Source organism: Triticum urartu, chromosome 3 (assembly GCF_003073215.2).
Source record: "Triticum urartu cultivar G1812 chromosome 3, Tu2.1, whole genome shotgun sequence".
NCBI lineage: Eukaryota > Viridiplantae > Streptophyta > Magnoliopsida > Poales > Poaceae > Triticum > Triticum urartu.
The window spans coordinates 150,527,397-150,541,321 of NC_053024.1; the positions used below are offsets into that span (position 1 = coordinate 150,527,397).

Sequence of the window (13,925 nt, forward strand, 5' to 3'; positions counted from 1 at the left end):
CCACATTTTGCAGCAGTGTGTGTTTTCGTGGCAAGTGTGGTACCGTTTGCATTGATAGGATGGGTATGAGGATGGAGCTATGCCCAACAAATGACTCACGGTTGGTGCAATGATGGACGGAAGCTAGGAAGCGAATACATAAGCAAACTCGAAAAGGATTTGACACATTCGTGATGCTAATCTGTTGGACACTATGGAAGCAGAGGAGCGCGAGGATATTTGGATCGGGCCAGATCAAGAATGAGTGGGATACGGTAGACATGATCTTCGACGATTTGAGGACTTGGGCCACGGCAGGGGCGTTTGGAGGACAACTAGTATTTGAGTAGTCGAGTAGAGTGAGGGAGTGGGGTGGAGGCTTGGTTAAGGTCGACTTGTAACTCCTAACTAGCGCAATTGTAATCTCTTGTACATATTTTCTCCCTTATACTATAAAGCTAAGGTACGTCATTGGCGTACCCTCGAAAAAAGAAAAGAAAATGGACGCTTGAGATTGTTGCCTGCCAGGCGAGTTGGCTAACGAAGCAGGCTAGTCCCTCATAGGCCCAATTTGCCAGCGTACCCCGCACATGTCGGGTTTGTTTTTTTAGATGCGCACAGTCCTTTGCTCAAAAAAAAGAAAAAAGAGGCGCACGGTCCGGAAGTCGGAATTTCCTATTTGCCGCTCGTTGCGGCAAGCAAGTTGCCGGAGAAACGCACAGGCGAGCGGCCGATCGACGCGACTGGGCCGGCCCATTTGAGTAGATCGCATTCGCACTACCCCTCCGGTCTTGGGAACCTTCTAGAAGGTTTCATGAACCGTTTTTTTTCTTTTTTTCCGGTTTTCTGTTTCTTTTTTTTTCTTTTTATTTGTGGTCGGGTTTTTTTAATTTTTTATAAATGTTCAATATTCTAAAAAAGTTCAAATTTTGTAAAATGTTTCTGTTTTCAAATTTTGTTCTTAAATCTAAAAATGTTCCTGTTTTGTGGTTTCAAATTTGTTCACAATTTCAAAAAATGTAATCATTTTCAAAATTTGTTCACAAATTCAAAAAAAATCAGGGAGTTTCAAATAATGTTCGGGCTTACAAAATTTGTTCGGCATTTCAAACATGTTCCTGCTTTTTTTTAAATTGTTCACAAATTCAAAATTCTTTTGTGGTTTCTAATATTTTTTCGTCTTTTGAAAAATGTTTGAAATTTTAAATTTTGTTCGTCTTTTTTAGAAATGTTTGGAGGTTCAAATATTGTTCGTTTCTTTTACAAAAAATGTTTCAAAATCTAAAACTGATAGAATTTTATAATTGTAAAAATGTTTGCATGTTATTTTTTTTCACAAATTCAGAAAATGTTCACGATTTTCAAAAAATGTCCCTATATTGAAAATTTGTACACAAATTTCAGAAATGTTCATGTTCTTGAAATTTTGTTTGCAAATTCAAAAACTGTTTGGGAATATGAAAAAATGTTCACCTTTTTTTTATTTTTGTTCACAAATTCAAAAAAATTGTTCAGGAATTTCAGAAAACGTGCAAGCTTTTCCGAATTGTTCTCATTTCCCAAAAAAATCAGGATTTTCCATTCGTCCTCATTTTATAAATTTTGTTATGAATCTAGGATGTTGTCCCTGTTTTCAAAATTTGTTCACCAATTTAAAAAATGTTCATGTTTTCAAATCATGTTCTGGAATTTTCAAAAATGTTCACGTTTTGAAAATGTATTGATAATTTTAAAAATGTTTTTGTTTTAAACAAATTGTATATAATTTCAAACTAAGTTCCACTTTTCGAGTTTTGTTTACAAATTCCAAAAATGTTCACATTTACGAAAAAATGTTCAGGAAGTTGAAAATTTCTTCATAGCTTCAAAAGATGATGGGAATTTTTAAATTCGTTCGTGTTTAAAAAATATTCCTAACTTAATTAAAGTGTTCTAAATTTGAAACATTGTTTGCAAGGTTTTAAGTAATTTTCCGTTTACGCAACTAAATATAGTACTTTATGGTTCACTCTGCTAGTTTCGTCGACAATGTTCAATAGGTGGACTGGTTAGCTGGACTAGTTCGCTATCAGCAGGTGTCTAGTTCGAATCCGAGCTTGCTCGATTCGTTGTTTTTACGATTTTTTTTTGCCGGACAGCTAGGTTTTTTCAACTCAAAATAGGCCGGCCCAGTCGGGCGCGCCCTGTGCGAAGGGAGGTCTGTTTGCCGCATAATGCGGTGAATAGGAGCTCCCCCGGAAGTCGGGGCTGTCTGAAGATCTTCTAAAAAAAAAAGTCTATGATCTGAAGAAAAAAGCCCAGCCACGCTCCTCCCCTCTCCGCCGGAGCCGCCGCCTTGCCTTGCCTCGCCCCGCCGGACTCGATCTCTTCCTCCCTTTCCCTTCACCACGTGTCCACGCCCCTAGTGCATTCTCCGGAGTCCAGCCTACTGTCTCCACTTAATTTCACGCGAGGTGACGGAGTCGGGGCGCCAACAAGACCTAGGAGCGACCCGCCGCCGGCGACAAGTCCGAATACCTTCTGCGACTGATCCGCAGACGGCGAAGACGACATCCATCTCTCAGGTAACTCCCCATGCGCCTCTGACCCGCAGTCGCTCGCGGCGGCCCCTCCGCTCCATGGATTTGACGAGCTTTTCCTTGTCTGCAGGGCTACCCCGCCGCAGCAGGACGTCATGTTCCCACAGCCGAATGCCTTTGGACCACTGCGGCCTCCTCAGCCTCCGCCATGGCAGTGGCAGTGGCAGCAGCAGCAGCACCACCACCACCACCACCCGCACCAGCAGCTCCCTTTCCAGCCTGAGGCGGCGGCACTGGCGGCGGCCAGTTCCTTTTGGCAGCGTGACAATGTGCGGGAGCATTTGAAGAAGCTGCAAGAGACCGTCGCGATTTCAAGCGCTCTGTGAGTTCCCTAAACTCCCAAAGGTAGTTATGACCGTGTATCCAGTCTCTGTGCCATTTGTCCTGAAATAAAGGATTTGGATTGGCAGGATAAACGAGCTAGAGGAGATTGCACTTGTGAGGAATTCATCGGATGCTAGTGCACAAGAACCAGATTCGTCTGCAGTAGCATCGTCTTCAGGGTCTGGCGTCTCTTCTCCAGGCAGGCCTTGCCATTTTTCAGAGCTTGCAAGTGAAATCAAGATTAGCCAAGACACTCATGAATCTCTGGCGACAGATGCGGCCAATTATCTCTGTTCTCAACTTCAGCACCTCCTGGCACCTATTTCTTCCGCTATTAACCAAGACGGTCCCTGGGCAGAAAAAACGGCAATGGTTTCGTTAGCTCAGAAGCTGCAGAAGTCCAAGAGAAATAAGCGATGGAGGAAGAGGAAGAGAAAGCATGTAGCAGAGCTTTTCCAGAAGGTGGAACTCAATTCACTTGTTTCTGTGTTCATATCTTTGTGAAAATGTTCAGTTAGCATCAAAATGGCCACATATCCAATAAATGCATGGCTTCCCTTCTCTTGATATTGTGCAGGAAAGTGCAGAATTTGACAGAGTTGATCAGGAAGCTGATGAATGGAGGGCTAGGCAAATAGCTAATGACATTGCAAAACGCAAGGTGCTGTCTCATTTATTGAAACTGCCATTTCACTCATAGGATTTATCTGTAGTAACTAGTAGGAAAACACAGCTGTTCCACAATAACAAGCTCATTGTTGTATGTACAAACCAGGTGGAAAGCATGAAGCAGATTGCCAAGAAGAAAGCAAATGAGGAAAGAAAACGTCTAGAATCTGAGGTAAGTATGTACAGAACTCTAAATCCTTGTCTTTTATTGTTTTTCTGCAAGAAGATCTGTGCATACAATTGAATTTAGATATAATCTAATAGCATGTTAATACTTTCTGAGTTTTGGATAGGTTTAGCTGCGAGCCTTAAGTTATGCAATTGTTATTTTCCGATCTTTCTCTTGATGCCTTATGTTTTTGTTGAATTTCTTTAAGATGTTATCTTGAAGATTTGTTGAAGTTGCCAATTAGTTGTCTTCGGTGGAGTGCATCCCAACTTCTGTGATTGATTCCATGTACCTTGCTTGATTGCTTTCTTTCAGATTTTTGTGCTAGCAGTTTACAAATTCTTGAGTTGTTTGTGTAGATTATAAGCTCTTAATATTTTTTAAGCATCAGTGCAATATTACCTCATTCCAACTAACTATTTTCTGAAAAAAAAATCTGCCGTTCACAGCTCGAGCTTGCACTAATGGTCGAGAAACTACAGGAGCTCCGCTCTGTAAGGGTTGAAAAACTGAAGAAACAAGGCAAGATATCTCCATTTAGCCACTCCCGCTCTCCTTCTTCCGTAATCAGCCACATGACCCATATCCCATATGCTTGAAGGACATCTCGAAATCAGTCATTAGTTGGACCATTCTTTTCTGTAGTAAATGAATTCTATAACCACGCGAATCCCTCGCATAGCGTAATGGGCAGTGGTTTATAAGATTGCTGTAACCAAACCCTTGATTTTCTCAAATGGAATCACAGTGTAAATTGACAATCCCGAAATGGACTTATATTAAAATGGAGGAAGCACTGTCACATTGTTCTCTGAACTATCTCAGACATAATTTTTGAATTCTGTACGCAGTTGTAGGCAACACTTTTACTTATAAAAGTTGTCCAGGTGTGATGATATGATTAGCCTTCTTTATTCTGGCTATTGCAACCCATGCATGCCTGATAATTAACACTGACGACAATTATATTTCAGGTCATTTTCTGCCAGAAGAGGATGATAAATATCTTGAGCGTGTCAAGGCTGCAGTTGAGGAAGAGGAGCGCCAAGCTGCAACTGCTGCCCGAACTGATGCTGCGAAGGATGCTATTCTCACCGCTGAGGAATCAAGGAAGGCTGCCCATAATACAACTGCTCAAGAAGATGGCCTTGGACAACCTAAAAGTGGGTCGGCGCCAGAGCAGAACCAAGGAGATGCAAGCATAAGTGAGAGAAGTGATCATGCAAGTCAAAAGACAGAACATGATGATCAAAAGGTCGAGATAAAAGGTCCTGCGCATTCCGAATCTCTGACCAATCTGCCTTTTGAGTTCTACCACTATTATCATGGAAGTAGCTATGACCTGGGGACACTCATTGAGGTAATTTATTCCAAACTCTCAACTTCATGCAAGTTTCACGGGTTTGTAGGACGGTGTTAATGAACTACCTGACTAGGCTTAACAATCTTTGATATGATCTGTTGGGTTTTACTGGATGTCATCATTGGGATGTTATGGAGCTACCAGATAACCATTGCTTCAAGCACTAGTGAGAGCTATGTGAAAGGAAAGTAGGAGATTCTGTTGAAGTTTTATTGATTTCATATTTTATTTCTTTGAGTAGGAAAAAAGAATAAAAGTAACGTGCCCTACCTGTTAGTAAAGTAAGGCCTTCCAGAGCCTATCTAACACAGACATACACGCGGATGAGGACACAGAAATAAATGGACGTCGATCCGGTACTGAAATTGCATAGCAAAAAATGCAATATGTTCATACTTGATGAAACGCACATCACCCAATTCATGATTTAAGAACAAGAGAACGAGATATTGACTTTTTTTACACTTGTAACTACATTCTCACATTTCTTTTTTGATCTCATGACTTACCCTCACTTTTAACGAAATCTCATACTAGTTCAGGCTACTCAATACAGTATCTTATATGTATTTCACCTCCGATTGTAGGTACGCAGAATGTGGGATTCTTTTATCAGACCTGGAGGAAGGTGAGGCTTTTACTTGTCAATTCATGCTGCTTTATCTTGTCTCGTGATAATAACAGCACTAAACCATGCTAGTTATTTCACAAGCATCCTTCTCCAATGCAAATTCACCGTATAAATATGATTTGCTGATTCTTTAAAGGTTTTGTTTTATAAGCTGGAAAATAGACTCATGAGAAACCATCATGTAATGGTGTGTTCAAATCGTCTGACTTTAGGTCCACTATGATAAACTAGCATCATTGGTGAGCAACAAAGCTGGATTTATAGTTCGTAAAATATAGGCTGATATCTTAATGGTGCATTAAGGTTGCAAATGGCTTGTGGATCTTTCTATATAGCTTTCATCTAGTTTTATTTATGGTATGGCTGTAATACCAGACCGTGTCATTGAACCAGCTAATATTTGTAAATTATGATAACCTTCATTCATTGCAGTTCTGTAAGAACAGAATTTCACATATCCATTTTAGTCTAAATCACAACCATAATAGTTAGTTACTGGAGTGGACAGAGATCTCTGATGTGCCGTGTTGAACAAAAGTTACATGTATTTTTATTCTTCTAAATGCATTTTTTTTTTGCGGGAATTCTTCTAAATGCATTGACTGTCTGCACCTGCATGCAGCCGTATACCTGGCCACTGGGTTCAGCCACCCCCTCCAGCTAATGATGTATGGGCATCATATTTGGTGCAGCCCAAGTAAGTGCTATTGGGTTCTGACAATGGTTCTTCTGCCCATCCATTAGAAGCTTTGAAGGTACTTGGGTTACTTCAATTTCTTTATGTCAACTAGTGATGTGAAAAGATTATACCGGATACAGTGATTACATTGTCAGACAAAAATTATCTCAGTGATTGCTCATTGCTGGTCTGTAGACCTTCTTTGATGAATGCTCGATTGTCCTGTGGCTTTGGCATGGACTATCGAGTTTAAGTTGCTGTCAACTGTGAAGTTCTTTTGACACTTGATATCCTTAAGATCTGTACCCACCTTGTCAGTTTCTCTGGGGATTTGTAATTTCGAGTCCACCAGGTGCTCCATCTGTGTTGTCTGTACTTGATGCATGAAAAGTGGAGTTTTGGATTGGGGAAAGAGCTGTATCTCTTAAATGATTATTTGCTATCTTGGGTCTTGCAGTTGGATTTCAGCATGTTGCTTTGTGAGATATTCGCCACAAGATCTGCCATCAGATTTCCTAGCAAATACTCCCTCCGTTCCAAAATAGATGACCCACAAAGTTAGTACAAAGTTGAGTCATCTATTTTGGAACGGAGGGAGTAAATGGGAATGCTCATCTGCAGTTATGCACTATTGTGGAATTTTGCTTGAAAATGGTTAGCGAGAGAAAACCTTGGCCCTGGTTTGCGTTTGTTTGCCGCTCTTTCCCGGTGGTGGCAACCCCCTGGCTGCTGAAACTGATGAGGCTGTCCATTTCTTCAGATTACATTTTTTTTAACTATATATGTCCTTAATTCAGCTCATTTTTTTTAAATGGAGGCACGAGCTTTGCCCCATCTCATTGATTAGGAAAGAATTTGGAAATAGTTACAAGAGAACAAACTCTCGTGTCCGAAAGTTTCTACTCTCGTGGCATGATCAAAGTTTGTCTTTTGAGGATCTGGCATGATCAAACTTAAATGCTTTGCCCCAGCAAAAACCCACAGGGCTGATTCATCTTTGATTTAACGCTCAACTACTCTAGGCATAGAAGATACATTCCTGAAGAACTGTCCATTCAGTTCATTCCAAAGCTCCCACGAAGCAAGCAAGAGAAATGTGTGAGCAAGACCAAGGAGCTCCGCCACTCCAACACTCGATTGAAGTTTTGCCAATGGTTTATTTCAGTGTCAATAAGACGTAGCCACGCTTTGATGTCCTTCCAAATGCGCCTAGAAAATCTGCACTTGAGTAGAAGATGCACGGCAGTCTCCAGCTCTTTCTCGCAGAATTGACTTGAGCCACCTTTCGGCCATCCCCTCCTTTGCCATTGGCAACCATCGTAAAATTAACCATGCAAAGAATCTTTGCTTAGGTGGCGTCCATGTGCTTCAAACCGCCTTTGAAGGAAAACGTTTCACGATGGAGCGGTTCGGCCGGTTGCATCTGCGTGAAAGCATCCAGCGACTCAGTTTGACGTCAAGACCGATGCGCCAGGTGTCTTCCAGTTATTCGCTATTGTTGTCTTGTCATTCGCTTGAGTGTTGTATCTTATCATGTCATCATCCGCATTGCATCTGCATGTTTTCAAAACTTGCATCCGTCCGGGTTTCACCCAGTTCTTTCTGTTGTCCATTCTGAGCCCAGACACACTCGCACGCGTCTGTGACATGTTCGAAATATTATTTTATAAGTGACCGGCAAATGTTTTCGGAATGGGATGAAAGTTGGCGTGCGGTGTTGTTTTGTTGCCAGTAGACCGCCTGCCAAGTTTCATCGCATTCGGAGTCCGTTTGACGTCCCAACGGATAACTATAGCGGCATTATAGTCGGTCAAATCGTCGGACATTTTCGGTCTCCGAAGACTGTTGTCGGGCCTCTCCCTCTCTTCTCTCCCCTCAGCCCGAGGTCTTCTGCACAACCCACCTGCAGCCCAACCTAACCCCCCCTCATGCCCGGAGCCGTCCGATTGTGATCGGAGGACCCCGAACCCCCCCCCCCCTTCCCTCCCTGGCCTTTTGTCAGACCCCCTCTCTCCGCACAATTCTCAGACCCCCTCGCGTGTCCGAAAACTTACCTGAACACGACCCGAGCAGTCATGACCGTTGGTTTTGGATCATCCCCAAACGTCCCTAAAACATCTTCGGTATCTTATTTGGACGCCCATAGCCTAATTTTCTCGACCGTCTGATTTGAATCGGAGGGCCCAGATGCACCCCAAATCCACCTGCTATATAAATATCGGGGCAACCCTAGACCCTCGTCGTCCCATCCACCCAGTCCCATCCGCGCCGCCACCGCTCTCATTCTTCTCCTCGGGATCCATCCCCACCAAACGTAGCCTCCGACCAGATCCCTGGTTTTGCGCGCAGCCGCCCGAGCATCGCGGTGGATCGAGCGCTTCGCCTCCAAGCATAGCCTTCCCTGCTCAAGCCCCGAGCCTCACGTCGTCCAGGAGCACGAGCTCCATCGCCTCGCTACCGCCAACCGGAGCAGCAGCTCAGCCGGTCATCCTCGTCGTTGCCGAACCTCGCCACCTTGCCGGTGCCCCAAGACCCCGCGTCAAGCTCCTCTGCCCGTCGCCCCTCTCCTGCAGCCACGAGCGCCCTGAGCTCCATCTCGCGTGCCACCTCCTCGTCCCCGCGCAGCTCAGGGACTCCAAGCTCCATCGGTCTAGCCGCCCAGGAGGACGTCGACCCACGTCGCCGCGCGATGCTACTCCCGCGCCACTCGATCTTCGCCTCCCCTGCTTGCATCTCGCCAGAGCAGGCCACACCCAGTCGCTGGGAGCTTGCGCCAAGTCCGCCGTCGTCCTCTGCTCGAGAACAAGTTCGTGCCTCCAACTGCTTCGCCCCGAATCCAGACGCCCATCGCCGGAGGCCGCCGTCCTGCGCCTGGAGCCGCGCCCCTCCGTCCCCTGCGTCTTCGTCTCTTCCTCGCCGCCGCACTCCTGTTTCACGCCGCGCCGCTCCTCTGTTTCGAAACCGCTACAGCCACCCCATGTTGACCGGTCCAGCGCCAGCGTGGATGAGCGCCACTCGCCCACGCGAGGCCACCGCTTCTCCCGCCGTAGCCCAGCTCCCTTGCGCGCATCTAGCCCTCCTCATCCGGCCCGTTTTAGCCCAACGTGAGCCGCTTCCCCCTAGCCCAGTTCAACTCAATTTCAGTCCACCATGTGTTTTTTTCCTGCCTGCGATTTTATCAATTGTTCAGAAGACTGCATGTTTATAGTTTGCCCCCTGTTGTTCATGCATATCATATCTCACTAACCGTGCATCGAATTTAAACAAACTTAATATGTAAAATGCTTAGAATTTTGTGCAGTTTCATAATATGCCTTTTTCATCCATGTTTAAAATGTTAAACTTGTTATTTGCATTAATTTTCCATATTGCCATGATAAAATGTTTTACTTTCATAACTTAATAACCGTAGCTCCAAATTTAATAAACTTTATATGTAAATGGGGTAGAAAAATGCATAATTTAACACGGTGTATTTACTTTGCATGTTTAACAACTCTAAAATTATGTTTAGAGCAGAACAGCACCAAATTCATAATATTCATATGAGGACTTTTACGAACTTGTTGTTTGTTATTTCCGGCCTCATTTAAACTTGCCTAGATAGGTAGTTTTATTATGCTTCACCTCTTGCCATGTTTAATAAAATTTAATATTGTTGGATACATAAACAAGAGTGAACTAAATGATTGAATGTGGTGTTTCGTCAATATGCAACTCGTTGCATATTGAGCTCCACTTAATTTGTAGTATTGTTTGTGCACTTTGCCATGCCATGCCTCATTAAACTGGATATGCATCATACTTGGTTGTGCATCATGCCATGTTTATGTGATGGTTGTTTACGATGTTGCTTGCTTCTTTCCGGGCTGCTTCTCTCATTAGCTTCGGTTTCGTTCTGGAGTTGTGAGGATTCGTTCGACTACGTTGGTTCGTCTTCTTCATGGACTCATTCTTCTTCCTTGCGGGATCTCAGGCAAGATGACCATATGTAACACCCTCGATGCGGCTATATCTCCCACGTGTCGAAGCACGACTTAGAGGCATAACCGCATTGAAAGCAATGTCGCAAGTGAGGTAATCTTCACACAACCCATGTAATATATAAGGGAAAGAGATACATAGTTGGCTTACAATCGCCACTTCACACAATTACATGAATAAAGCATTACATCATCCAGATACAATCAAGGTCCGACTACGGAACCAAAATAAAAGAATACTACCCCAAATGCTACACAGATCCCCGATCGTCCCAACTGGGCTCCACTACTGATCAACTAGAACGAAACAAAACAAAGGACAAGGTCTTCCTCGAGCTCCTCCTTGAGCTTGGTTGCGTCACCTGCAAACTGGTTTTTGGAAGTATCTGTGAGTCACGGGGACTCAGCAATCTCACACCCTCGCGATCAAGATTATTTAAGCTCATGGGTAAGGTAAAGGTATGAGGTGGAGCTGCAGCAAGCGACTAGCATATATGGTGGCTAACATACGCAAATGAGAGCGAGAAGAGAAGGAAAAAGCACGGTCGAACAACTATGATCAAGAAGTGATCCTAGAACAACCTACGTCAAGCATAACTCCAACACCGTGTTCACTTCCCGGACTCCGCCAGAAAGAGACCATCACGGTTACACACGCGGTTGATGTATTTTAATTAAGGTCAACTTCAGGTTTTCTACAACCGGACATTAACAAATTCCCATCTGCCCATAATCGCGGGCACGGCTTTCGAAAGTTCATAACCCTGCAGGGGTGTCCCAACTTAGCCCATCACAAGCTCAGGGTCAACGAAGGATATTCCTTCTAGCGGGAAGACCCGATCAGACTCGGAATCCCGGTTACAAGACATACTCGACAATGGTAAAACAAGTCCAGCAAGACCGCCCGATGCGCCGACATCCTGAAAGGAGCTGCACATATCTCGTTCTCAGGGCAACACCGGATGAGACATCCTACGAGTAAAACCAGCCCTCAAGTTTCCCCGAGGTGGCCCCGCAGTCTACTCAGTTTGGACCAACACTTCGACAAGCACTGGCCCGGGGGGGGGGGTGTTAAAATAAAGATGACCATTGGGCTGGCCTAACCCAAGGGAAAAAAAGGCTAGGTGGCGAATGGTAAAACCAAGGTTGGGCCTTGCTGGAGGAGTTTTATTCAAAGCGAACTGTCAAGGGGTTCTCATTATAACCCAACCACGTAAGGAACACAAAAACCGGGAACATAACACCGATATGACGGAAACTAGGGCGGCAAGAGTGGAACAAAACACCAGGCATAAGGCCGAGCCTTCCACCCTTTACCAAGTATATAGATGCATTAATTAAATAAGAGATATTGTGATATCCCAACAAGTAAACATGTTCCAACAAGGAACAACATCTCCATGTCCCAACGAGGAACAAACTTCAATCTTCACCTGCAACTAACAATGCTATAAGAGGGGCTGAGCAAAGCGGTAACATGGCCAAACAATGGTTTGCTAGGACAAGGTGGGTTAGAGGCTTGGTTCAACAATATGGGAGGCATGATAAGCAAGTGGTAGGTATTGCAGCATAGGCATAGCAAAAGAGCGAGCAACTAGCAAGCAAAGATAGAAGTGATTTCGAGGGTATGGTCATCTTGTCTGAGATCCCGCAAGGAAGAAAAACGAGTCCATGAAGAAGACAAAGCGGACGTAGTCAAACCAAAACTCACAACTCCGGAACGAAACCGAAGCTAAAGCGAGGAGCAACCCGGAAAGAAGCAAACAACATAGTAAACAACCAACACATGAACATGGCATGATGCACAACCAAGTATGATGCATGTCCGGTTTAATGAAGCATGTCATGGCAAAAGTGCACAAGCAATCCTACAAATTAAGTGGAGCTCAATATGCAACGGTGCATATTGACGAAACACCACGACAAGTTATTTAGTTCGATCTCGTTTATGTACCCAACAACATTAAATGTTGATTAACATGGCAAGGGGTGAAGCACAACAAAACTACCTATCTAGGCAAGTATAAATGAGGCCGGAAACAACGAACAACAATTTCGGTAAAACCCCATATGCATATTTTAAGGTTTGGTACTGTTCTGCCCTAAACCATATTTTAGAGTTGTTAAACATGCCAAGTAAGGCCATCATGTTAAACTAGGCATTTTCCACCCCATTTACATATAAAGTTTATTAAATTCGGAGTTACGGTTATTTAGTTATGAAATAAAGCATTTTAACCGTGGTATTTAAGCAAAGTAATGCAAAGAGAAAGTTTAAACATCTTAAACATGGATGGGAGTTGGAAAATATGAAACTAGATGAAATTCTAAGCACTTTACACATTTAAAGCATTTTAATCCGATGCACGGTTTGTGAGATATTAAATGCATGAACTCTAGGGACTTTTCTATAAAACGGCATTCTCTGGAATAAAAGACAAATTCGCAGGCAAGGAAAAAAACACCAACGGGCTGAAACTGCTGGCCCAACAGTGCACAGGGGGTTTGGGTGGCTGCTCACATCGGGCTCTCGGGCCGGAAGCGAAGAAGCGGCTGGACGCAGGCTGGACCTTGGAGGTCCCACGCTCGACTAGCAAGGTCAACAGGCACGGGCGGCTTCGTTCTATCGCTCGAAGCAGAGGACATGGACAGGCGACGCGGCTGCAGCGGAGCTGATGCAGGGAGCGGCGACGCGACACTGAAGATGGCGGGGCGGGCATGGCGCAGCTCCCGGCGACGAGAACCAGGCGAGGAGGAGCGGATCCAGGCGGAGGCGACCAGGAACTTGGCGCGCGAGCAAGGAACTTGGCGGCGGAGACTTGGGCGCAAACAGGGCTGCGGGGCGACGCTGCTGGTGAGCTGGGGATGCCGGGACCCGAAGTAGAGGAGTGGGCGCTGCTCGGTGAGACGGCGACCCGGCGAGAACCAAGGCGAGGCAGGGGCGCGAGCATCCTCTTCTGATCGACCTGAAGCAAAGCAGCAACGGCGACAGCTTGCAGGTGGGTTCGTGGGGCTCCGGCAACAGGGAGGCGCGTCCTTGGCGAGGCAGGGGCGCGGATGACGCGGGAGACGGCCGGATGCCGGGCGCGAGCGAGGCCAAACGGCGTGGACTAGGAGGCACTGCAAAAAAGGACGACGCACGAGGCCTTCCACGCCACGCAGACGGCGGAAACTTGCCAGTCTTTGGAGGAGATCGAGCACGCAGGAAGGGGCCTTGCTTGAGCTAGATGGCTGGATCATTGCGGTTTGCGGGTTGACGCGCCGTGGGTCGGACTTTGGTCACCGGAGGGCGCAAATCTGTATAGCAGTGAACTTTCTTTATATCACTATTAGGATTCTGTCACTAAAAATCAACTGCTAGCCATATTTTAAATCAACCATGATCAAATTTTATGGATGTCTGACTTAAGACAGGCCCGCTGAACTTTCCTTTCTTCAGAAAAGTCCCTGCGAAGAAGACGCAGTAGAGGTGAAATGAGCGAAGATTCGATGATGGGATGGAAACAGCCAGGTAAGAAGGAAGGGAAAGGGCGAGGAGTCCTTGGCCTT

The 13,925-nt window shown here is 45.1% G+C and overlaps 1 protein-coding gene across 1 annotated transcript; it reads left to right on the plus strand.

Moving 5' to 3' along the window:
- The first annotated feature begins 2,220 nt into the window (after positions 1-2,220).
- LOC125543374 (U11/U12 small nuclear ribonucleoprotein 59 kDa protein-like) lies at positions 2,221-6,828 on the plus strand. The gene is made up of 9 exons (XM_048706699.1): positions 2,221-2,543; positions 2,629-2,880; positions 2,969-3,344; positions 3,460-3,543; positions 3,658-3,723; positions 4,170-4,242; positions 4,695-5,080; positions 5,671-5,711; positions 6,337-6,828. The coding sequence occupies exons 2-9, from the start codon at positions 2,654-2,656 to the stop codon at positions 6,413-6,415; spliced, it is 1,332 nt and encodes a 443-aa protein (XP_048562656.1). The 5' UTR covers positions 2,221-2,543; positions 2,629-2,653; the 3' UTR covers positions 6,416-6,828.
- Positions 6,829-13,925: the final 7,097 nt, after the last annotated feature.

Excerpts from the sequence above, each read along its gene's own strand:
- LOC125543374 (XM_048706699.1), top strand. The coding sequence starts at position 2,654 with ATGTTCCCACAGCCGAATGCCTTTGGACCACTGCGGCCTCCTCAGCCT. Across the intron at positions 2,881-2,968 it reads GTCGCGATTTCAAGCGCTCT|GATAAACGAGCTAGAGGAGA; the intron begins GTGAGTTCCCTA and ends TTGGATTGGCAG. Across the intron at positions 3,724-4,169 it reads GAAAACGTCTAGAATCTGAG|CTCGAGCTTGCACTAATGGT; the intron begins GTAAGTATGTAC and ends TGCCGTTCACAG.